At 41.7% G+C, this 23,791-nt stretch overlaps 1 protein-coding gene across 1 annotated transcript in view; it reads left to right on the top strand.

Annotated features, from left to right (window-relative positions):
• Positions 1-19,652, top strand: part of LOC106603213 (potassium channel subfamily K member 2) — a 20,186-nt gene extending 534 nt beyond the window's left edge. Inside the window, exons 2-7 of the mRNA XM_014196579.2 lie at positions 890-980; positions 4,377-4,494; positions 6,116-6,276; positions 7,485-7,671; positions 8,207-8,346; positions 17,650-19,652. Coding sequence (XP_014052054.1) covers positions 890-980; positions 4,377-4,494; positions 6,116-6,276; positions 7,485-7,671; positions 8,207-8,346; positions 17,650-17,973 — 1,021 coding nt within the window. The 3' untranslated portion in view covers positions 17,974-19,652. The remainder of the gene's footprint in view (positions 1-889; positions 981-4,376; positions 4,495-6,115; positions 6,277-7,484; positions 7,672-8,206; positions 8,347-17,649) is intronic.
• The last annotated feature ends 4,139 nt before the right edge of the window (positions 19,653-23,791 follow it).

Here is a 23,791-nt window from a genome sequence, read left to right as displayed (position 1 = left end):
TTTTGTAACAGAAAGTGAAGCAATATAGCAAACCGAGTCTTAGAAATAGCCAAGCCTTTCTTTGATCAAACAATATTGCTAACAAAATTCAGCATTTTATACCGTGAGAACAACATATGACATTTTGAGTAGATTTGTGTGTGTATGCGTGTTTGCACATGCCTGTGTACATGTGCGGGTGTTTGACAGCAAAATGTGTGTGTGAGGCAACAAACCCAGATAACTTTGCAAGTCAGTTAAGAAAAATGCTTATTTACAATGACGGCCTACCCCGGCCAAACCCTAACCCGGACGACGCTGGGCCCTATGGGACTCCCAATGACGGCCGGTTATGATACAGCCTGGAATCGAACCAGGGTCTGTAGTGACACCTCTAGCACTGAGATGCAGTGCCTTACACCGCTGCGCCACCCTGGAGCCCAACATAGTGACAACCATCCCCAACCCCTGCCATCCCCCCAATGCTCATTAAGATGCTAGTTACCACATGGATTGACCTACTGTAGCAACTCAGAAATAGGTTTGAAATGTAGCTCTCCCTTTCCTGATTTCAACAAACATATTTCTTCATTTATACTCACGTAATTCAAACATTTCAAAAGAAAATACCAAGAAAACACGTATTTTTTACTGTCACCTATGAAAAACACTATATTTTGTCATGCTAACATTAATTGACCAGGTGGCTGAGTTCTTTAAAAGAATTCATACTTTTTAATCTTAAAATGATTACACATGCCACCCTCCAGATTGGGAGTAATAAGCACTGTGACAACTAACCTGTGAGATAACCAGCCGTGGTCTCTCCTAGATCCCCCCCCCTTATCTCTTTCTCATCCTGTCTTCCTTCTCTCTCTCTCTCTGTCTCTCTCTCTCTCTCTTGCTCTAGTGCTCAGCGCCTGGCCATCTTGAATCAGAAACTAGAGTTCCTCTCCACACACACCTGTGTCAACCACAGCCATCTGGAGGAATTGGTCAAGGTAACATTGTTACTATGTGTGTTTGCGCATGTGCACATGGAAGGACTCCCGTATCTCTTCAAAGCAGAGCTTTCTCCTCCCTCGCTTTCACCGCTTTCTCTGTACACCTTCTGCACTTTTGTGCAGACTTGTGTGAGCATGTGTGTGTGTAGGATCATGTTTATAGCCAGAGTGACTCATTGAGAATGTATCTCAGCTGTCGATGCTGGTGTTGCATCAGAAAACATCCCTCATAATGATCTCAGCATGAGATATGAACTACTGGTGATTTCATATAAATGCTAATATGGCAAAAAATTTGCTAGCTACCCAAAAACTGTAACGATGTATTTGAGAGACAGCAAGTGCTCATTGTGCAAATGTATTTATGTTTTAAATAAACATTGGAGATAAAATATAGTTCACATGTTGTCAACAATCTAACCCAACCCTGTCTGTTGTGTGAAGTCAAATGTGTGTGTGTCTGGTGTGTGTGTGTGTGTGTGTGTGTGTGTGTGTGTGTGTGTGTGTGTGTGTGTGAATGGCCATGTCTGAAATCTGTTTTGCCTACTACTAACAAAACAACATGCTGTGTACTGAACATACTACATACTATTTAGATTTGACTGTTTAATAAAAATGTGTGCAGTAAACATCATTATACAATAGGTGGGTCTAATCCTGAATGCTGATTGGTTATAAGTGCATTCCAGCCGGTGTCTATTCCACAAGTTTCCACTGGCTAAATCTATGACGTTAAATTGCCTATTTCCTCTGTTCCATCTGACTGCGCAATCTACTGTCTCATCAGCCCAGGCAGGAAAGTTATAAACTTGATCTCAACTATAAAACGCATCTAGACATTATCTTGCATTTATTTTTTTGTATAAACCTTGCTGTCTGTCTCTCCAACATTTGCAACATTGTTTCAATATTCAAAGTCGATCTCCAACTGTCCCATAGTAATGAACGTGTAGGGTTGGGACTCCGGGCGAGAGAGAGAGGCAGGCAGCATTTCTCAGCCAGTCGAAATCAAGAATTTATGGATATATACAAAGAGATGTCAATTGAAAAAGGGTAAAACGAAACAAAGTGCAGTGAGTTAGCAGTCTTTCCATCTTCAGTTTGAAGTGATTGTGTTAGCTGTGTTGTTGGCTAGCTCCTCTGAACAACAGTGTCCTAACGAGAGAGCACATTTTCTATGCCAGGCGAAATCGTGCCTCATTAGCGCATTGTTATGGATGTATCGAAATAAATGTCACTAGAAAACAGCTTAAACAAATGCAACTACTGTTGTTATTCTGTCTGCACTGTTTGACGTAACTGTAAGTTCGCCGTAGTTGGCTAACTAGCAAGCAAGGGATAAGAACGTTGCCAGCCAGTTTGGCAATGGAACATTTAGAACAAACAACTGTGTCATGTCCATAGATTTGTATTTTTTATATTTAACCTTTATTTAACTAGGCAAGTCAGTTAAGAACAAATTCTTATTTACAATGACGGCCTAAAGGCAAAAGACCTTCTGCGGGGACAGGGCCTTGGGATTAAAATAAATAAATAAATACAATATAAATATAGGACAAAACACACATCACAACAAGAGAGACAACACAACACAACACTACACTACCGTAAATTCCGGACTATAAACCGCAACTTTTTTCCCAGGCTTTGAACCTCGCGGCTTAAACAATGACGCGGCTAATTTATGGATTTTTCCCACTTTCAATTTTTTTTCTTCCAAAAAAACATTATTTGACGTGCTCAGTTTTTTGGCGGCATGAAGCTTTCATTAGACCAATGAAATTGCCGAACGGGTTAAGATCAAACAACTTTTTTGTTTACTGTTTAGATTAAATCGAGCGCTCTCAAACTTCCCATCATTCTGATTACGGTAGTCATTTTGTCACCCTCATCATGGCAAAGACACAGAGAAATGCATATGATGCAGCTTTCAAGTTGAAGGCGATTGATCTGGCTGTTGGAAAAGGAAATAGAGCTGCTGCACAGGAGCTTGGTCTTAATGAGTCGATGATAAGACGTTGGAAACAGCAGCGTGAGGAATTGACTCAGTGCAAAAAGACAACTAAAGCTTACTGCTAATTTTTTATTTTTTGTTACAAGCCGTGTTTCGTTAAAGCCTATTTATTTTTGTTACAAGCTGTGTTTCGTTAAAGCCTATTTATTTTTGTTACAAGCCGTGTTTCGTTAAAGCCTGTGTAAAGTTCATTTGTTTCAATGTACCGGTAGGCACCTGCGGCTTATTTATGTTCAAAATAATATATATTTTTTAATTCAGTGGGTGCGGCTTATATTCAGGTGCGCTTAATAGTCTGGAAATTACAGTACATAAAGAGAGACCTAAGACAACAACATAGCAAGGCAACAACACATGACAACACACCATGGTAGCAACATAACAACATCATGGTAGAAATACAACATGGTAGCAGCACAAAACATGGTACAAACATTATTGGGCACAGTCAACAGCACAAAAGTCAAGAAAGTAGAGACAACAATACATCACACAAAGCAGTCACAACTGTCAGTAAGAGTGTCCATGATTGAGTCTTTGAAAGAAGAGATTGAGATAAAACTGTCCAGTTTGAGAGTTTGTTGCAGCTCGTTCCAGTCACTAGCTGCAGCGACCTGAAAAGAGGAGCGACCCAGGGATGTGTGTGCTTTGGAGACCTATAACAGAATGTGACTGGCAAAACGGGTGTTGTATGTGGAGGATGAGGGCTGCAGTAGGTATCTCAGATAGGAGGGAGTGAGGCCTAATGGTAAAGAACGAATAGATGGCCAAATAGATACAGAACAAAAAGACTAAACGACTGTGTCGCGTCTCTGGCAACCGAGCCAATAGAACGAACGACCAGCCGTAGCAACCCTAGATTTGTTTCGGGACAATATCTTGTGGAAGGATGAAATAGTATGAATTAATTAATCAAATAACATTTAGAATTAAAATATGTCAATCATTATTTGAATATGTTGGTAACCCATTGTATAAAAGTGATAATGCCCTCCATGCTGGTATTTGGAGGATATATTGGCACAGTTTGCCAATATAACAACACCCGTGCCAATATATCCTCCAAACACCGGGTTCTCAGGCATTATCACTTAAACATACTAGGCTCACCCATACTGAGAATTCATCATCTTATGCACAATGTTGTTGTTACCTGCCATTCATCCGTTTTGGTACAGTGTGCCCCTCAGCTTATTACCAACTGTTGTGAAACACACTTGGGTCTGATAAAATAATTCCCTTCCTCTCGCATGCAGCAAATTCTATTAGATCAAAAACCAAAATGAGTATAACATTCGGGCATACTCAATTTTCGAAATTTCACAGACAAAAAAACGTAAAATTTTCACACATGGCTTATGTGTGTGTGTCATCCACAGCAAGTGGTGTCAGCGATCCGTTCAGGGGTGAACCCAGCAGGGACTCTGACCAATCACAGCAGTCTCTGGGACCTAAGCTCCTCCTTCTTCTTCGCGGGGACCGTCATCACTACCATCGGTAAGGGTGTGTGTGTGTGTGCTGTGTTTGTGTGTGTGTGTGTGTGTGTGTGTGTGTGTGTAGTATGATGTGTACGAAATCTAATTTAACCTCTCAGTACAGTCGACATTACAATGCTAAACCAAGTGTTGCTTTAGCAGTATGCTTAGGGTCATTGTCCTGCTGGAAGGTGAACCTCCGTCCCAGTCTCAAATCTCTGGAAGACTGAAACAGGTTTCCCTCAAGAATTTCCGTGCATTTAGCGCCATCCATCATTCCTTCAATTCTGACCAATTTCGAACTCCCTGCCAATGAAAAACATCCCCACAGCATGATGCTGCCACCATCATGCTTGGGTTTGCGCCAGACATAGCGTTTTCCTTGATGGCCAAAAGCTACATTTTAGTCTCATCTGACCAGAGTACCTTCTTCCATATATTTGGAGAGTCTCCCACATGCCTTTTGGTGAACACCAAATGTGTTTGCTTATTTTGTTCTTCAAGCAATGGCTTTTTTTCTGGCTACTCTTCTGTAAAGCCCAGCTCTGTGGAGTGAACGGCTTAAAGTGATCCTATGGACAGATACGCCAATCTCCACTGTGGAGATTTGCAGCTCCTTCTGGGTTATTTTTGGTCTCTTTATTGCCTCTCTGATTAATGCCCTCCTTGCCTGGTCCGTGAGTTTTGGTGGGCGGCCCTCTCTTGGCAGGTTTATTGTGCCATATTCTTTCCATTTTTTTAACAATGGATTTAATGGTGCTCCGTGGGATGTTCAAAGCTCCTGATATTTTTTTATAACCCAGCCCTGATCTGTACTTCTCCACAACTTTGTCCCTGACCTGTTTGGAGAGCTCCTTGGTCTTCATGGTGCCGCTTGCTTGGTGGTACCCCTTGCTTAGTGGTGTTGCAGGCTATGGGGCCTTTCAGAACAGGTGTATATATACTGAGATCATGTGACAGATCATTTGACACTTAGATTGTACACAGGTAGACTTTATTTAACAAATTATGTGACTTCTGAAAGTAATTGGTTGCACCAGATCTTATTTAGGGGCTTCATAGCAAAGGGGGTGAATACATATGCACGCACCACTTTTCCGTTTTTAATTTTAATGAATTTTTTTACACAAGTTATTTTTTTAATTTCACTTCACCAATTTGGACTATTTTGTGTATGTCCATTACATGAAATCCAATTCAATTACAGGTTGTAATGCAACAAAATAGGAAAAACGCCAAGGGGGATGAATACTTTTGCAAGGCACTGTATACTGGTCATTAAAAATATTCATGCGAGTAGTCTGCTGACTGGCCAGCTCATCCTCTTCAGGAGGATGACATCATCCTCAATGAGGAAATAGCAAGCATTTCTGAAACGGTCTGTTTGAGGCGGGTTTTTTTTAGATGTTTTTTCTCCAATTTATGCTTTGGCCACAAATATAAGTATAGAATCAGTCAACAATATTATTTGGGTATGAGTTAACAGAATATGAACTTTTAAAAGTTAGTTTTTCACTGGACAGTTACTTTAAAACTGCAGCATTTTCTCTCAGCGTCATGGCAAAATGTATAATTGCAGGAAATTTGCTTTAAAATGGCAAAGTGTTCTTTTTTAAGAGGCCTTTTTTCTTCCGTCCCTCCAGGTTTTGGGAACATCTCCCCTCATACGGAGGGAGGGCGTATCTTCTGTATAATTTATGCCTTGCTGGGGATCCCTCTGTTTGGCTTCCTACTGGCTGGAGTAGGAGACCAACTGGGAACAATCTTTGGGAAGGCCACCGCCAGGGTCGAGAAGATGTTCGTGGTGAGTCCATGTAGAGGAGGTGTGTGTGTGTGTGTGTGTGTGTGCATCCTTACATGTGTGAGGCCACTCTTAATTACTTCTTTATCCCAGAAGAGTAGAGGCCTGTCTATCAGTCTAACCCAGATGAAGGTTGTGAAATGACAGTTCATTACAGTTAATAACACCCTAGTGTATTGCCAGGAATAATTGGAAGAGAGGTCTGGTGCATTGAGAATACAGTAGCTATTCACTTCCTATGGTCCAATCTGCCCCTCATACCGTTCATCATGGCCACCTCCTAATCCTCCCTAGATTCCAGTTGGCTAACCTGGCAACTCTTCCCCAAGTCGTTGCTGTATATAAGAAATGTGGTCTCAGTCAACTCACCAAGGTTATTATAGTAAAACATTTTTTTAACTTAAACTTAAACATAAAAAAAAACATTTTGTAAACTGAAATAAAGTCATTAACAAACCCGTTTGAAAAACTGAAACTATACTGAAACTATTTGACTCCAAAACTATCTAAAATAAAAGCATAATGAATTATGTGCAGTTGTAAAAAATAAATAAAATCTAATGGAGTTTTCAAGATTTTTTTCTAATGGGATTTTCAGGCTTCGGAATCTGGCAGGTCACATTGAGATTTACTTTATAATTTAAAAGTAGACTCAGCGAGATGATGTTGCCACAAGCATACAGTCACATAGAGTTTTGCGCATGTGCACGGGTGCGCTTCACACTGCTACAAGGTGGTAGCTACGGGACCAAAACAGTGGAGAAGTTTCAACGCTCCTGGTTGTTGCAGAAATTGACCCAATACTACTGTTTACTTCATGCATCTACATTCATCTGGCTGAGTATACCTTTAAACCTGACCCATCACGTTATGCATTAGTGCCTCACAATGGCAAGAATTGACATTCACAAAAACACCAAACTTATACTGTACAATACATAGTTGTCTCCTAGCCTCCCCCGCATAGGCTTCTTTCTGTCCCTAACACTAAAACTAAAACTGAAACTAAATAATATAACAAACCAAAGAGAAATGTTTTTATGAAACTTCAACTAAATAAAAACTAGTGGATCTGAAAACTAACTGAAACTAAACTGAATTTCAGATAAACACAAAACTATAATAACCTTGGAATTTACATGGTGAAATTAGGGTTAAATACTGTATTAATAAAGATCTCTCTTTCCCTTTCTCCCGCCCTCCCACTGTAGCAGTGGGATGTTAGTCAGACTAAGATCCGCGTCATCTCCACCGTTCTCTTCATCCTGTTCGGCTGTCTGCTCTTCGTGGCGCTGCCGGCGGCCATCTTTAAACACATTGAGGGCTGGAGCGCTCTGGAGTCCCTTTACTTTGTCGTTATCACCTTGACAACCATTGGTTTTGGGGACTTTGTCGCAGGTAAATTATCACAAAGATCGTCATTCAAGTCCTAACTTGAAATGTGTATGCTTAAGTACATGTACGCACGCGCACACACACACTTTTTTAGTAATTCTTTATTTACACAGATTTGTTTCATGAAGATATGAATATCTTCTAGAGACCAGTTGAAGGCTGCAGCAGTCGGCACACATGAAGTGAGCTACAGTAAGAAGGGAGAGACCGTATAGAAGGAATGATTTAACCGCAGCTATCAGTGAGAAAAGTGTCCTGCCTCTGTCCCACTTTCCCCAATCACTCAGGGAAGTAGGGACGGAGACAGAACATAGATAGAATTTACTGCAGGGTCAGAACTAGAACAAGGACCTGGTTAGACGGAGAGATAAAGAGAGAAAGTAAGGGTTTGTGTGTGTGTGTGTGTGTGTGTGTGTGTGTGTGTGTGTGTGTGTGTGTGTGTGTGTGTGTGTGTGTGTGTGTGTGTGTGTGTGTGTTTGTGTGTGTGTTTGTGTCTGTGTGTTTCTGTGTGTTTCGTGTGTGTTTGTGTCCTCTCCAGGTGGATCAGAGATTGAGTATCTGGACTACTACAAGCCTGTGGTGTGGTTCTGGATCCTGGTGGGGCTGGCGTACTTTGCTGCTGTTCTCAGTATGATAGGAGACTGGCTCAGAGTCATCTCTAAGAAGACCAAAGAGGAGGTATCTATCTATCTATCTATCTATCTATCTATCTATCTATCTATCTATCTATCTATCTATCTATCTATCTATCTATCTATCTATCTATCTATCTATCTATCTATCTATCTATCTATCTATCTATCTATCTATCTATCTATCTATCTATCTATCTATCTATCTATCTATCTATCTATCTATCTATCTATCTATCTATCTATCTATCTATCTATCTATCTATCTATCTATCTATCTATCTATCTATCTATCTATCTATCTATCTACACACACACACACACACACACACACACACACACACACACACACACACACACACACACACACACACACACACACACACACACACACACAAAGGATCTGAACCCGGGTCTCGGCCCCATGGGAGAAATCATCGTCTTGACCGTTAAACCAAGAGGAATTGTCCTATTTGGGAACGGGCTGACTCTGATTTTGAAGTCGCAGTCATGGCTACCTCATCACCATCCCTAATTAAATCAACTACCTATATCCTCTGATAGACATTACTGTGAGACTCTCCAGTGACACTCTCCAGCTCGACAGAGTGTACAGTAACACATTATACAGAAAGAGAGAGAGAAAGAAAGAGGACAGAGAGAGAGAAAGAGAATCCTTACTGCCCCCTCAGAGTTATCACGTTGACATCCTGCTATTAACGCAGTGTCATCACTCCACAAGTGACATCACGCTTCCGTCTATGATAGTCAGACGTGTGTGTTTGTGTGTGTGTGCGTGTACATGGTTGTGTGTTCGTGCATAGGGCTGTGGCAGTCACGAAATTTCGTCAGCCGGTGATTGTCAAGCAAATAACTGTTGGTCTCACGGTAATTGACCGTTAATTAACAAACACATTTAGCATCTCCTGGCTTCCACACATAGAATACAAGCCACTGATATAGACCTTCGGAACATCTATATTTTAAAAAGTCTAATAAATCCATATAATATAGCCTACACCTTAACAATAAATCCATGATTTATTTTAGACAGGTCTAACTAAAGAAGCATGATTCGAAGAAAATGTTGTCTATTTCAGAAGAACATAATAGTATACTCTGAGTTGTCCTTATGTTAGGTCCTGATCTGGCTATGCCAAATGGCTGTGGGTTACACTAGTTCATTTAGCAGACAAGATTTGCTTAGAATTCCGTGGAATTATTTTATATTATTTTATAGTATGAAGAATGCAACTGATCAAAGCTGAATAAAATAGAAAGGACATTTTATCCAAACGATTTGAGGGAGTGCACACATGTGGCTATTCTGTGTTGAGCGGTTAACAAATAAATAGGTATTCCTATATGCTTAATTTAGAGTTATTAATGTAACTTTATTTGTTCTACAAACGTTGAGCTATATGTTTTGATTTTTAATACATTGTAAGGCTGCATGATGAGACTCTAATGATGATTTGAAAAAAGTTGCTTGAAAGGCATGAGCTCTGCTTTGTTTTTTTGCGCAGGCTGTACACACTACATCAGTCTCTCATTCACAATTTGACAAGCAATGATGAGGTATATACAGGGGGTACCGGTACCGAGTCAGTGTGTGGGGGTACATGTTAGTTGAGGTCATTTGTACATGTAGGTAGGGATGAAGTGACTACGCATAGATAATAAACAGCGAGTAGCAGCACTGTACAAAACAAATGGAGGGGGGAGGGATCAATGTAAATAGTACGGTGGCCATTTGATTAATTGTTCAGCAGACTTATGGCTTGGGGGTAGAAGCTGTTAAGGAGCCTTTTGGTCCTAGACTTGGCGCTCCGGGCAATACCTACCGCTTACCATGCAGTAGCATAGAAAACAGTCTATGACTTGGGTGACTGGAGTCTCCAACAATGTTATGGGCTTTCCTCTGACACCACCTATTATATAGGTCCTGGATGGCAGGAAGCTTGTTGGAGCGGTATGTGAATTGGAGTGGGTTTAGGGTATATGGGAGGATGTTGTTGATGTGAGCCATGACCAGCCTTTCAAAGCATTTCATGGCTACCAACGTGAGTGCTACGGGGCGGTAATCATTTAGGCAAGTTACATTCGCTTCCTTGGGCACAGGGACTATGGTGGTCTGCTTGAAACACGTATGTTTTACAGACTCGGTCAGGGACAGGTTGAAAATGTCAGTGAAGACACTTGCCAGCTGGTCTGCGCATGCTTTGAGTAAACGTCCTGGTAATCCGTCTGGCCCAGCGGCTTTGTGAATGTTGACCTGTTTAAAGGTCTTGCTCACATCGGCTACCGAGAGCTTTATCACACAGTCATCCAGAACAGCTCTCGTGCATGCTTCAGTGTTTCTTGCCTCGAAGCGAGCATAAAAGGCATTTATCTCGTCTGGTAGACTCGCGTCACTGGGCAGCTCATGTCTGGGTTTCCCTTTGTAGTCTGTAATAGTTTTCAAGCCCTGCCACATTCGACGAGCGTCAGAGCCGGTGTAGTAGGATTCAATCTTAATATTTTATTGATGCTTTGCTTGTTTGATGGTTCGTCTGAGGGTGTAGTGTGATTTCTTTTAAGCGTCCGGATTAGTGTCCCGCTCCTTGAAAGCGGCAGCTCTAGCCTTTAGCTCGATGCGGATGTTGCCTGAAATACATGGCTTCTGGTCGAATATGTACGTACGGTCACTGAGGGGACGACTTCGTCAATGCACTTATTGATGAAGCCGATGACTGAGGTGGTATACTCCTCAATGCCATTGGATGAATCCTGGAACATATTCCAGTCTGTGCTAGCAAAACAGTCCTGTAGCGTAGCATCCGCGTCATCTGACCACTTCCATATTGAGTGAGTTACTGGTACTTCCTGCTTTCGTTTTTGCTTGTAAGCAGGAATCAGGAGGATAGAATTATGGTCAGATTTGCCAAATGGAGGGTGGGGGAGAGCTTTTTATGCATCTCTGTATGTGGAGTAAAGGTGGTCTAGAGTTTTTTTCCCTCTGGTTGCACATGTGACATGCTGGTAAAAATTTGGTAAAACTGATTTAAGTTTGCCTGCATTAAAGTCCCCGGCCACTAGGAGCTCCACTTCTGGATGAGCATTTTCTTGTTTGCTTATGGCCTTATAGAGCTGGTTGAGTGCTGTCTTAGTGCCAGCATCGGTCTGTGATGATAAATAGAAGGCTACGAATAATATAGATGAGAACTCTCTTTGTAGATATTGTGGTGTACATCGTATCATAAGGTACTCTACCTCAGGCGAGCAATACCTCGAGACTTCTTTAATATTAGACATCGCGCACCAGCTGTTATTGACAAATAGACACATACCCCCACCCCTTGTTTTACCAGACGTAGCTTCGTCTCTGTTCTGCCGGTGCATGGAAAATCCCGCCAGCTCTATATTTTCCGTGTCGTCGTTCAGCTACGATCGGTGAAACATAAGATATTACAGATTTTAATGTCCCGTTGGTAGGATAATCCTAATCGTAGGTCATCAATTTTATTTTCCAATGATTGCATGTTAGCCTGTAGAACGGACGGCATTGGGAGTTTATTCGTTTGCCTACGGATTCTCAGGAGGCAGCCTGACCTGCGCCCCCTTTTCCTCTATTCTTCACGCAAATGACAGGGATTTGGGGTTTTCCCGGGAAAGCAGTATATACCTCTCGTCGGACTCATTAAAGGAAAAAGCTTCTTCCAGTTCGAGGTGAGTACTCGCTGTTCTGATGTCCAGAAGTTATTTTAGGTCATAAGAGACGGTAGCAGCAACATTCTATACAAACTAAGTTAAAAACTAAGTTACAACAACACAAAAAACTAACAAAAAGCGCAGTTGGTTAGGAGCATGTAAAACGTCAGCCATCCTCTTCGGCGCCATGGTACACATTGCGCTCCAACGTGGGACGCTGGCGTCCCACCTACGTAACAGCGACTTGCAGCCTGTGGCGCGATTTTCAAAATCTTAAAAATCCTATTACTTCAATTTCTCAAACATATGACTATTTTACAGCTATTTAAAGACAAGACTCTCGTTAATCTAACCACACTGTCCGATTTCAAAAAGGCTTTACAACGAAAGCAAAACATTAGATTATGTCAGCAGAGTACCAAGCCAGAAATAATCAGACACCCATTTTTCAAGCCAGCATATAATGTCCCCAAAACCCAGAAGACAGCTAAATGCAGCACTCACCTTTGATGATCTTCATCAGATGACAACCCTAGGACATTATGTTATACAATACATGCATGTTTTGTTCAATCAAGTTCATATTTATATCAAAAACCAGCTTTTTACATTAGCATGTGACGTTCAGAACTAGCATACCCCCCGCAAACTTCCGGGGAATTCGCTAACATTTTACTAAATTACTCACGATAAACGTTCACAAAAAGCATAACAATTCTTTTAAGAATTATAGATACATTACTCCTCTATGCACTCGATATGTCCGATTTTAAAATAGCTTTTTGGTGAAAGCACATTTTGCAATATTCTAAGTACATAGCCCAGGCATCACGGGCTCGCTATTTAGACACCCGGCAAGTTTAGCACTCACCATAATCATATTTACTATTATAAAAGTTTGATTACCTTTTGTTGTCTTCGTCAGAATGCACTCCCAGGACGTCTACTTCAATAACAAATGTTGGTTTGGTCCAAAATAATCCATCGTTATATCCGAATAGCGGCGTTTTGTTCGTGCGTTCCAGACACTATCCGAAATGGTAAAGAAGTGTCGTGCGCATGGCGCAATTCGTGACAATAAAATTCTAAATATTCCATTACCGTACTTCGAAGCATGTCAACCGCTGTTTAAAATCAATTTTTACGCCATTTTTCTCGTAGAAAAGCGATAATATTCCGACAGGGAATCTCCTTTTCGGCAAACAGAGGAAAAAATCACAAAGGCGGGGGCGGTCGGGGTCACGCGCATAAGCCCAGTGTCCCTTGATCGGCCACTTGAGAAAGGCGATAATGTGTTTCAGCCTGGGGCTGGAATGACGACATTCTGTTTTTTCCCGGGCTCTGAGCGCCTATGGACGACGTGGGAAGTGTCACGTTAGAGCAGAGATCCTTAGTAAATGATAGAGATGGAAAAGAAGTTCAAGAAATGGTCAGACAGGCCACTTCCTGTAAAGGAATCTCTCAGGTTTTGACCTGCCATTTGAGTTCTGTTATACTCACAGACACCATTCAAACAGTTTTAGAAAATTTAGGGTGTTTTCTATCCATATGTAATAAGTATATGCATATTCTAGTTACTGGGTAGGAGTGGTAACCAGATTAAATCGGGTATGTTTTTTATCCAGCCGTGTCAATACTGCCCCCTAGCCCTAACAGGTTAGGAGCATGTAAAACGTCAGCCATCCTCTTCGGCGCCATGGTACACATTGCGCTCCAACACGTGATCGGGTCTTTCTCACAGGCTACAAGTGAAGACAGACACATAGGGGATGCAACTGGGGGGATGCAACCGTTATCCAATTCTGTGGTGCATATTGAAGATATTGAAAGAACTATCCACATTTACTTTTCATCAGCCAACAAGATGAGTAGGCCTAACAAACAGCAAAAGCACTAGCCTATGTCAATATACAATTCCCCATAGTACAAAGTCAACCTATTTTATTCTGTGCGAGAAATAAATATTCCAAACATAGTCGGGGACAGTTGTGGGATGCGATAGATCCCAAATTAATACAACCACTAGCAAGCATCAAAAACCTTTTTTAAGCAGTGTGGCAGACACATCAGATCAGAACGTTTAGCTTAAAATGTTGATAAACTGTGAGACTATTTCTTCACATTATAACCACAGCAAATGTTCCATTAGCAGGAAAACACCATTATCAAAAGTGACAGCAAATGCAATTTTGCATGTAATGCTTTTATTATAAAGGTTAATTTTTATGGTGAAAATTATCTTCCCCAAACTTTAAACTCACGTGCTGCTTATGTATGCCAGTTAGGGTCTACACCCCTTGTAAAGCAGATTAATGTGCTTAATTTTAAGAAGTTATTTGGCCACTTTAGTTGTGATACAAACATTATCAAAACATATAAGCCTATGGGCTAGTCTACATGAGGTGTGCGACTATGATTCGAAAAAGTTGCAAAAAAATGTTATTGTTTCTTATGATAGGCTAATATTGTTACCGATCAGACTATTCTTGATTTAATCTTGTCTTTACATATACTAAATAATATATGTGTGAAATTTGTTTTGATTTAAAATGGACCATTATCATGCACCTGTATCAAAACAGGGGCTGCAGGAAAAAATACATGTCATCTATGCACTTAAATGGCAAATGGAGGAAGCTTTTCCTGTGGTTCATTTTCATGCCAGCCAGGTAGGTTATACTCCTGTTATAAATATAAGCAATGTGCTTAATATTAGGAAAGTTGAGAAATAATTATAGTAGGCCTAGCCTATAGAAAGCTGCTGGATCCTCCTCTTTTTAGTAGAGGCCATCATTCTGTTTTCTCATGCAATTGCATAGCCTATAGAAATGTTGCGCAACATTAGCTCATGGGCTCTCATGAAGTGTTTGATTAGAATTTTGATCACATTTGCATTGATGTCAGAGTGATTAGATGGACAATAAAGTGCTGACTACCAGGCAGTTAGCAAGTTTGGTAGGTTTCTAATGACCGGCAGCAGCATCAGAGCTAGGAGAAGCCTAATTACCGTGACTAAACGGTCACGTGGAATTTGACTGCCTTCAGGACTTGTGACCGCCGGTGTGACGGTAATAACGTCACCCCAACAGCCCTGTGTGTGTGTGTGTGTGTGTGTGTGTGTGTGTGTGTGTGTGTGTGTGTGTGTGTGTGTGTGTGTGTGTGTGTGTGTGTGTGTGTGTGTGTGTGTGTGTGTGTGTGTGTGTGTGTGTGTGTGTGTGTGGATTTGTGTGTGGATTTGTGTGTGCGTGTGCATGGTCTTTCCTCTCCTTTCACACTCTACACTCTAATGGGCTCTGGTCCTATGATCTCATTAAGAACCACAGAGGCATCAGTAATGACACACAACAGTAATGGAACAGATGATATTCCTCTGTCTATCACAATGGAACTCTATTTAATGTGTTTGTTCCAGAGTTTGGTAGTTACCACCCAAACCCACACATTTTGTCAGAGCTCTAACCTGTCAGAGCTCCGACCTTCTGCAGACTTCTCTCCCCTGGCTTACCTCTTTCCTTTGATAAAAATGTTTTCCAATTAAATTCAATGTTCCTAATCAAATCAACTACCTATATCCTCTGATGAACATTACTGTGAGACTTTCCAGTGACACTCTCCAACCCAACAGTGTACAGTAACACAGTATACAGGGAGTGAGAGAGAGAGAGAGCGAGAGAGAGTCTATGTGTGTGTAGAATAGAATAACTTGCATTTGTCAGAGCGCAAACCTTCTGCACTTACACAGCTCTCTTTTTCAAGTCTTGTTCGCCCAGAGCATCTTTATATCAATACTTTATCATCCCAATAACTCTCTATGTTTGACAACCTCTAAACCACTAAAGATATCACATATGTTGATAATGCCATGGTGTGTGTGTGGCCAGGCTGCTGTAATTGAACACACGTTTATTTTATTTATTTATTTCACCTTTATTTAACCAGGTAGGCTAGTTGAGAACAAGTTCTCATTTGCAACTGCGACCTGGCCAAGATAAAGCAAAGCAGTTCGACACATACAACAACACAGAGTTACACATGGAATAAACAAACATACAATCAATAATACAGGAGAAAAATCTATATACAGCATGTGCAAATGAGGTAGGATAAGGGAGGTAAGGCAATAAATAGGCCATGGTGGCGAAGTAATTACAATATAGCAATTAAACACTGAAATTGTAGAATGTGCAGAAGATGAATGTGCAAGTAGAGATACTGGGGTGCAAAGGAGCAAGATAAATAAAGAAATACAGTATGGGGATGAGGTAGATTGGATGGGCTATTTACAGATGAGCTATGTACAGGTGCAGTGATCTGTGAGCTGCTCTGACAGAGGGTGCTTAAAGCTAGTGAGGGAGGTAAGAGTCTCCAGCTTTAGTGATTTTTGCAGTTCGTTTCAGTCATTGGCAGCAGAGAACTGGAAGGAGAGGCGGACAAAGGAAGAATTGGCTTTGGGGGTGACCAGTGAGATATACCTGCTGGAGCGCGTGCTACGGGTGGGTGCTGCTATGGTGGCCAGTGAGCTGAGATAAGGCGGGGCTTTACCTAGCAGAGACTTGTAGATGACCTGGAGCCAGTGGGTTTGGCGACGAGTATGAAGCGAGGGCCAGCCAATGAGAGTGTACAGGTCGCAGTGGTGGGTAGTATATGGGGCTTTGGTGACAAAACGGATGGCACTGTGATAGACTGCATCCAATTTGTTGAGTAGAGTGTTGGAGGCTATTTTGTAAATGACATCGCCGAAGTCGAAGGATCGGTAGGATGGTCAGTTTTACGAGGGTATGTTTGGCAGCATGAGTGAAGGATGCTTTGTTGCGAAATAGAAGCTGATTCTAGATTTAATTTTGGATTGGAGATGTTTAATGTGAGTCTGGAAGGCGAGTTTACAGTCTAATCAGACACCTAGGTATTTGTAGTTGTCCACATATTCAGTCAGAACCGTCCAGAATAGTGTTGCTGGACGGGCGGGCAGGTGCGGGCAGCGATCGGTTGAAGAGCATGCATTTAGTTTTACTTGCATTTAAGAGCAGTTGGAGGCCACGGAAGGAGAGTTGTATGGCGTTGAAGCTCATCTGGAGGTTAGTTAACACAGTTTCCAAAGAAGGGCCAGAGGTATACAGAATGGTGTCATCTGCGTAGAGGTAGATCAAAGAATCACCAGCAGCAAGAGCAACATCATTGATGTATACAGAGAAGAGAGTCGGCCCGAGAATTGAACCCTGTGGCACCCCCATAGAGACTGCCAGAGGTCTGGACAACAGGCCCTCCGATTTGACATACTGAACTCTATCAGAGAAGTAGTTGGTGAACCAGGCGAGGCAATCATTTGAGAAACCAAGGCTGTTGAGTCTGCCAATAAGAATGTTGCGATTGACAGAGTCGAAAGCCTTAGACAGGTCGATGAATACGGCTGCACAGTAATATCTCTTATCGATGGTGGTTATGATATCGTTTAGGACCTTGAGCGTGGCTGAGGTGCACCCATGACCAGCTCTGAAACCAGATTGCAATTGAGGTGACTTCCTGGATACGATGGGAACAGCAGTCTGACACAGCATTTCTCCCTCCCCCTCATCTCTCTCTCTCCTTCTCTTCTCCCCCCTCTTCCTCATCTGTCTGCCTCCTCTCCTCCTCTCTCCATCCTCTTTCTTTCTGTCTCTAGGTAGGGGAGATCAGGGCTCACGCAGCAGAGTGGACGGCTAATGTCTCGGCAGAGTTCAAGGAGACCAGACGTCGCCTCAGTGTCGAGGTCTACGACAAGTTCCAGAGGGCCGCATCAATCAAACGCAAACTGTCGACCGATCTGGGCTTAAACTCTACCCCTGAGCTTACCCCACCCAAGAGGATACTGCCCGTCAACTTCACAGATGAACGGGAGAGGGAGCCGATGTTCCCGTATATGACCAAAAATGGAAGTATTTTTCAGAATGGGCTAGGGGGAGAGCCTAGGAGAGGTGACGTGGCTATTATAGAATACCTCAAGTAGAGGTCACAAATGTTCACCTCTGACCCCTGACCCAGCTTCAGCACAAGCCACACCCACCTGGTTACAACAACAAATGGCAGCCATCTTTCAGCACAGGGTGTATGACATCATTAATCAACAGCTGCCCTGATGACAGACTATATAACTATATAACTATATGACTCTATGATTATGAAGCGGTTTGATTATTAATTACAACAGAATCACAACATGAAATATGAACTAGGAACATATCTTTATGGATCTGAATGGAAGAGTTACATTCAGGGAGTACATGTAAGGTCAGGGCAAATCTGAATTGACATCCTATTCCTAGTGGACTACCTTTGGCCATAACCTCATAGGGTTCTGGTCAAAAGAATAGGGTGTCATTTCGGCCATAGCCTTGGTTTATGTATCCAATTTATTATGTTGCCAATGTATGAGAAATATTAATGAGGATGTCTATATGCCTTTAATCAGAGAATGTGTGCATATGTGTGAATGGGTTCTATGGGGTTCTAAGAGGGAACCTTTCCCCTGACTGTTAATCAGAACCGGACCTCTTAGCTTTTTTTCTACTGAAGGAATCACAGCAGTGTCTTAGTCCTTTTCTACCAACAGACTGTACATGCATGTGAATTAACAGTGTTTTCTCTTCTCTATTATCACTCTCTCTCTTGTCATTTTAAACAGCGAGACAGTTTGTAATTTAGACTACTTGACTGTAGTCCTCTGGGCTGCTCTAGGGATGCTGGGAGTGTGGATCAGCAAATGGAGTCTCCACTATGACTGTTTCAGGGCAGACATTTTAAGGCCAGCCACCACAGACTGAAATGACAGTTTTGCAGCTACCTATACATTTTTAGATTTGTTGGTATTTTGGTCAATTAATATTAGGATTTTCAAAAAGTAAACATACAAATGTCCAAATCTTTATGAAAATATACATTTTCTTTAGTTTATCATAGTACAGTCAAAAATTTCATGGATTTTAACCACTTTAAAATGGACATATATCCATAATTTCAAAGCTCACTACATTGAATAACACATCATTTAAAAGCCCGTTTCATAAAGAATGTAACAAACTTTACCATATGTAGTAACTTACTTTGAAGAGATGGTGATTGGGTCTTAATAGGTGTTTTGCGTTTGGTAGTCTAAATTCAGTGTACTTGTCTTTAACGGCCACTTCCAGAAAGTCAGACTCTTTCCACACCCCAACTCATTTTCCTCAGCTTCAGAAGCATCTACATTCACCAAATTGTGTATGGTTATCCATGGATATATTCTCAGATATCTATACAGGGGCGTAGGCATGGGTGGGCCTGGGAGGGCACATCCAAATACTCCTCCAAATTTCTGCAGACCCACCCATCTGGGAGGGCACATCCAAATACTCCTCCAAATTTCTGCAGACCCACCCATCAACACATTTCTGTAAAATGTTACGTGCTTTAGCATTTTACACATAGAAAGATGTAAAAAAGTGTTTATCCACAATCTGCTCAGAGTAAGTCTGGTCCTGAAGTGGCTTAACAAAATGAAACCAAAATATTTAGGCTGACTTAATCCAGTGTCCCGAAAAATGGATTTGCGGCATAGGAAAATATGAGCGTATTTAATGATATTGCCTCATTTGCACATTTTAATATAATGTATAAGAAAGGTGCAATAAAAAAAAATATTATAGTTGACATTGGTGCCAGTTTTTTGCGGTGTCAAAATGGAGTCCTACTACATATGGGGGGTGGTGAGGACATATCGTCACAAATGTTGAATACATTTCTTCTAAACTATTTGGTCTTAATTTAGAGTAGGTTGGTTTTAGGGTAAAGGTTAGGGTATGGGTGACGGGTTAGTTAGCCACAGATTTATGGCGCTGTACTTCTGTCCTCTCTAGGATGGCCAGATAGTGACGGCCATGTAGAGAGGGTGAGGCTAACTGCATTTGGCTGGCAGAAATGTATTCTTAGTCAGTGTTTATGCTACCTGGAAAAACAGGTCTCACCCTCGTCACCTTGCTTTTAGTTCAACATGTTTCCTAAATCGACAGTTCTGATCAACATCATGTTGCCATATTGAGAGTTATGCCAAATCTGAAGGAGATGAGGGTGTGGCGGTTGACTATCAGGCAGATTTTGCCCAATTATTGGCAAAAGAGCTGATCAGGTTGGTCAAAAGACCAATTACTGGAAAAAGATCAGAATTGGGCTGCCTGTGTAATTGCAGCCATAGATACTGTACCTGCTGTGGTCAGAATATGCCAAATCAGATCTGTAAATCATGTTCCTCTTAAAGGAGATGGAGGAAGTAGATCCACATGGCTTATCAGTCTGTTCGGTTCTGATGGAAAAGCCTCAGCTCTCAGCCACGACCGTCAGCATATCCAATTATGATTTATTTTTTATCACATGCATATCTATTTTTCATAGCAATATGAGATCTTATCTTATAGCACCCCTTTCTATGTTCAGTGTGACGTACAGTATTTTTGACTGAAACCATAGAGGGGTATTTGAGGAGGAGGGGGTTAACACAGCCGATGTATTCTAGCTACTGAGAGCTAGCCATTGTGCAGTGACGTCACCCGCCCTGAGATCTAGTCAACTGTCACTTGAACTCTTGTGCATATTGTTTGGATGTGTTGTGAATTTTCTGCACATTGCAGACGGATGCACAGGCCAAATTACTTTGAATGTTATTTGAGACACAGCACTTTAACAGGCTATAGAACCATCAACACTCTGCATTCTACACACGCATGCACACACACCTGAGGGTTCTCTCTCTCACACCCTGTGTACACCTGCCATTCAAAATGCACTTTTATTTAACTGCCTGTGTTTAAAGTTACAACATTTATCGTGTTCACGGCTAACTATTTCACCATGAAAGGCTTTCGTATCGTCGTAATGCGGAGATAAACTGCAACGCTTCTCTTTCTAGCGATGTTGCTGCACGTCTAGCACACAGTCCACAGGGCTGTGTTGTATTCATTAACACCAGTGTCAAACCATGGCTAAATTCCATTATCCACATTAGCGTCCCAACGAGAAGGCTAGCTCAATACACTGCTTCATTCTAAGTAGTAGGCTAGACGCTAAAGTGGATATTGGAACAGAGCCCATATGTGAAATCCCTGACATTTCAGAGTACTATTATCTCTGACTGACCATCACTAGTTATTAGGTGGAGAGATATAGAGGAGTGGATAGGAGGATAAAGGACAGTAAAGTACTGTACTAACATGGTCTTAAAAGCCTGGGGAGCAGCACCACACAACATGTGTGTCATTCAGGTTATGACGATGTGTTACTTGATTGTGTCCACAGCAGTGCTATAGTAGTGGCTTGGTGTCTGTCTTAGATTTTTGTCTGTCCGTGCTACTGTCAGATTTGGGTCCAATATGCATTTGTTTTGTTTTAAATACTTCAGGTGCGCTTGATTTAGCTTGGCTAGCATGCAGAGTTTGCACTTGGGACTATACCATTGGCTCCATTGTGCTGGACAAGCTAAATCAAATGCACCTCAAGTATTTCTAATATATTAAATGTGTGTAAATGGCCCAGGTCTGGCTATTATTACAGTATCTTTAGATGTTGTGTCATCGCTGCAATGGGTTCGGGAGAGGCGAAGGTGGAGTCATGCGTCCTCCGAAACATGACCCGCCTAACATCGCTCCTTAACACCCGCCAGCTTAACCCGGAAGCCAGGCATGGAATTAATGACAGTTCTGTTTTTTTTAGCACAGCTAAAAATATCAAACACAGCCGCACCAATGTGTCGGAGGAAACACCGTTCAACTGGCAACCGGGTCAGCCTGCCCGCCACAAGGAGTCGCTAGAGCGCGATGAGCCAAGTAAAGTCCCACCAGCCAAACCCTTCCATAACCTGGATGACGCTGGGCCAATTGTGTGCCGTCCTATGGGTCTCTCGGCCACGGCCGGTTGTGGCACAGCCCGGAATGAACACGAGTCTGTAGTAATGCCTCTAGTACTGCGATGCAGTGGCTTAGACCGCTGTGCAACTTGGGATGCCCAGTATCTTTACCTTTGACTTTAATATGGGTTATTGATGACTGTTAGCATGTTTGATATTTTTAGCTGTGCTAAAAAAAACAGAACTGTTATTAATTCCATGCCTGGACTGTATTCTGCAAATCCAACATCAGATATGTTAAGGCTTTTATGATTGTTCATTTTTTGTTTTCTCTGTTTGTTTGGGACATTTCTATACTGTTTGAGCTCTGGCTGTGTCTGCCAGAGATAAAAGAAAATTCTGTAAAATGTCTGTAGAACAAGTCTATACACAATCTAACTGATTTGTTTTTAAATATATATATCTAATGACTTGAAAACATACAGTATTCTCAATTATTTTTCTGTTTACTGTCTTATTCAAAAACACCCATCTGCCTAATGACTTATTCTATTGATATAACTTGTGGTGGTCCAACTGTACAGTGGTTGTGTTCAATAGAAAACATACAAACACAGAACTGATGCTTCATATAGATGATGGTTTCATGGTTGCTTCAGTATCATTTCACAACGATATTTGTATGAAGACTGCAGACTTCTCATTTTGCAGATAGCGTGGGATATGCACTCGACTTTAGACAATTTTTGAGGAATGAAAAGTTGTGACAGGGTTTTGTTTCGGGGTGAACTATCACTTTAATCTGATGATGAGAGAGTAGAGAGACACCCCAGACTCTGTCTCTGGTTGGAACAGACGGTCTGTCCTTGTTGACCAATCAGAACAGGCCATTCGGAGCGTGAAGTGATGTTATGTAAGCAGGACTGGGTGGCCAAAATCAACAGACAGACAGACAGACGGTATGCAGATGCATATTACCGTCCCAGGCCTCAGATACAGCAATCCATGGATATTATTAATCCGCCGGCTACTACACACAGGCATGCACAGACACACACACAGCATAAAGCATAGATATGCATAGCAGTGTGCAAGCATGGAGGATGTTACCATACCTAGCTAGCTCCCACAGTGGATAACTGCATAATGTACAATCACTCAGCTGTTAAATCTTTTTGCTGAAAAGTTATGACCTATACATGTGACAGTAACTAAATGGACTACTGTGGGACCTGAAGTCATTAACCAACAACAGCATCTGCAATTACTAGAGAAGTAGTCTACTGTACTGTAGGCCTAACTCTTTACTCAGTATACCAAAAATACAGTACGGTACTTTATTCTGTGGGATGGAATTACAGTACCATTCGAAATACAGCAGTTCTTTCCCTGCCCACAAAATGTCTCTACAATGCACCATAAATTACAGTATGTTGCAGTAAAACATTTGACAGTACTTTACTGTTGATAATACCCCAAATGACTGTATAAATTACAGTTTTCTGTTACAACCTAACTTTTTACTCAACTACTGTATTGTAGGCCTAACTCTTTATTCAACCTATTGTATTTGTCAAGGTTGTGCGCTACTGGTACGAAGTCAGGTGCAGGAGAGCAGCGAGTTGTGATCAGGCACACTTTATTTGGCAGAGGCACAAAAGACAGACACATCTGCATCCAAAAACCTCCAGCCACAGGTAAAAGGAATAAATACATACAGTGTGATTAGGGAATGTAAACCAGGTGTGCAGGGAACAAGACAAAACAAATGTAACAACGAAAAAGTGTAGCGGCGATGGCTAGAAAGCCGGTGACGTCGACCGCCGAACGCCACCCGAACAAGGAGAGGAGCCGACTTCTGCGGAAGTCGTGACAGTATTGTAGGCCAAACTCTTTATTCATCCTACTGTATTGTAGGCCTAACTCTTTACCAAACCTACTGTACTGTAGGCCT

This window comes from Salmo salar, chromosome ssa01, assembly GCF_905237065.1.
Source record: "Salmo salar chromosome ssa01, Ssal_v3.1, whole genome shotgun sequence".
Classification (NCBI taxonomy): domain Eukaryota; kingdom Metazoa; phylum Chordata; class Actinopteri; order Salmoniformes; family Salmonidae; genus Salmo; species Salmo salar.
The sequence above is the reverse complement of the archived record's forward strand: the minus strand, read 5'-3'. Positions and strand labels throughout refer to the sequence as shown.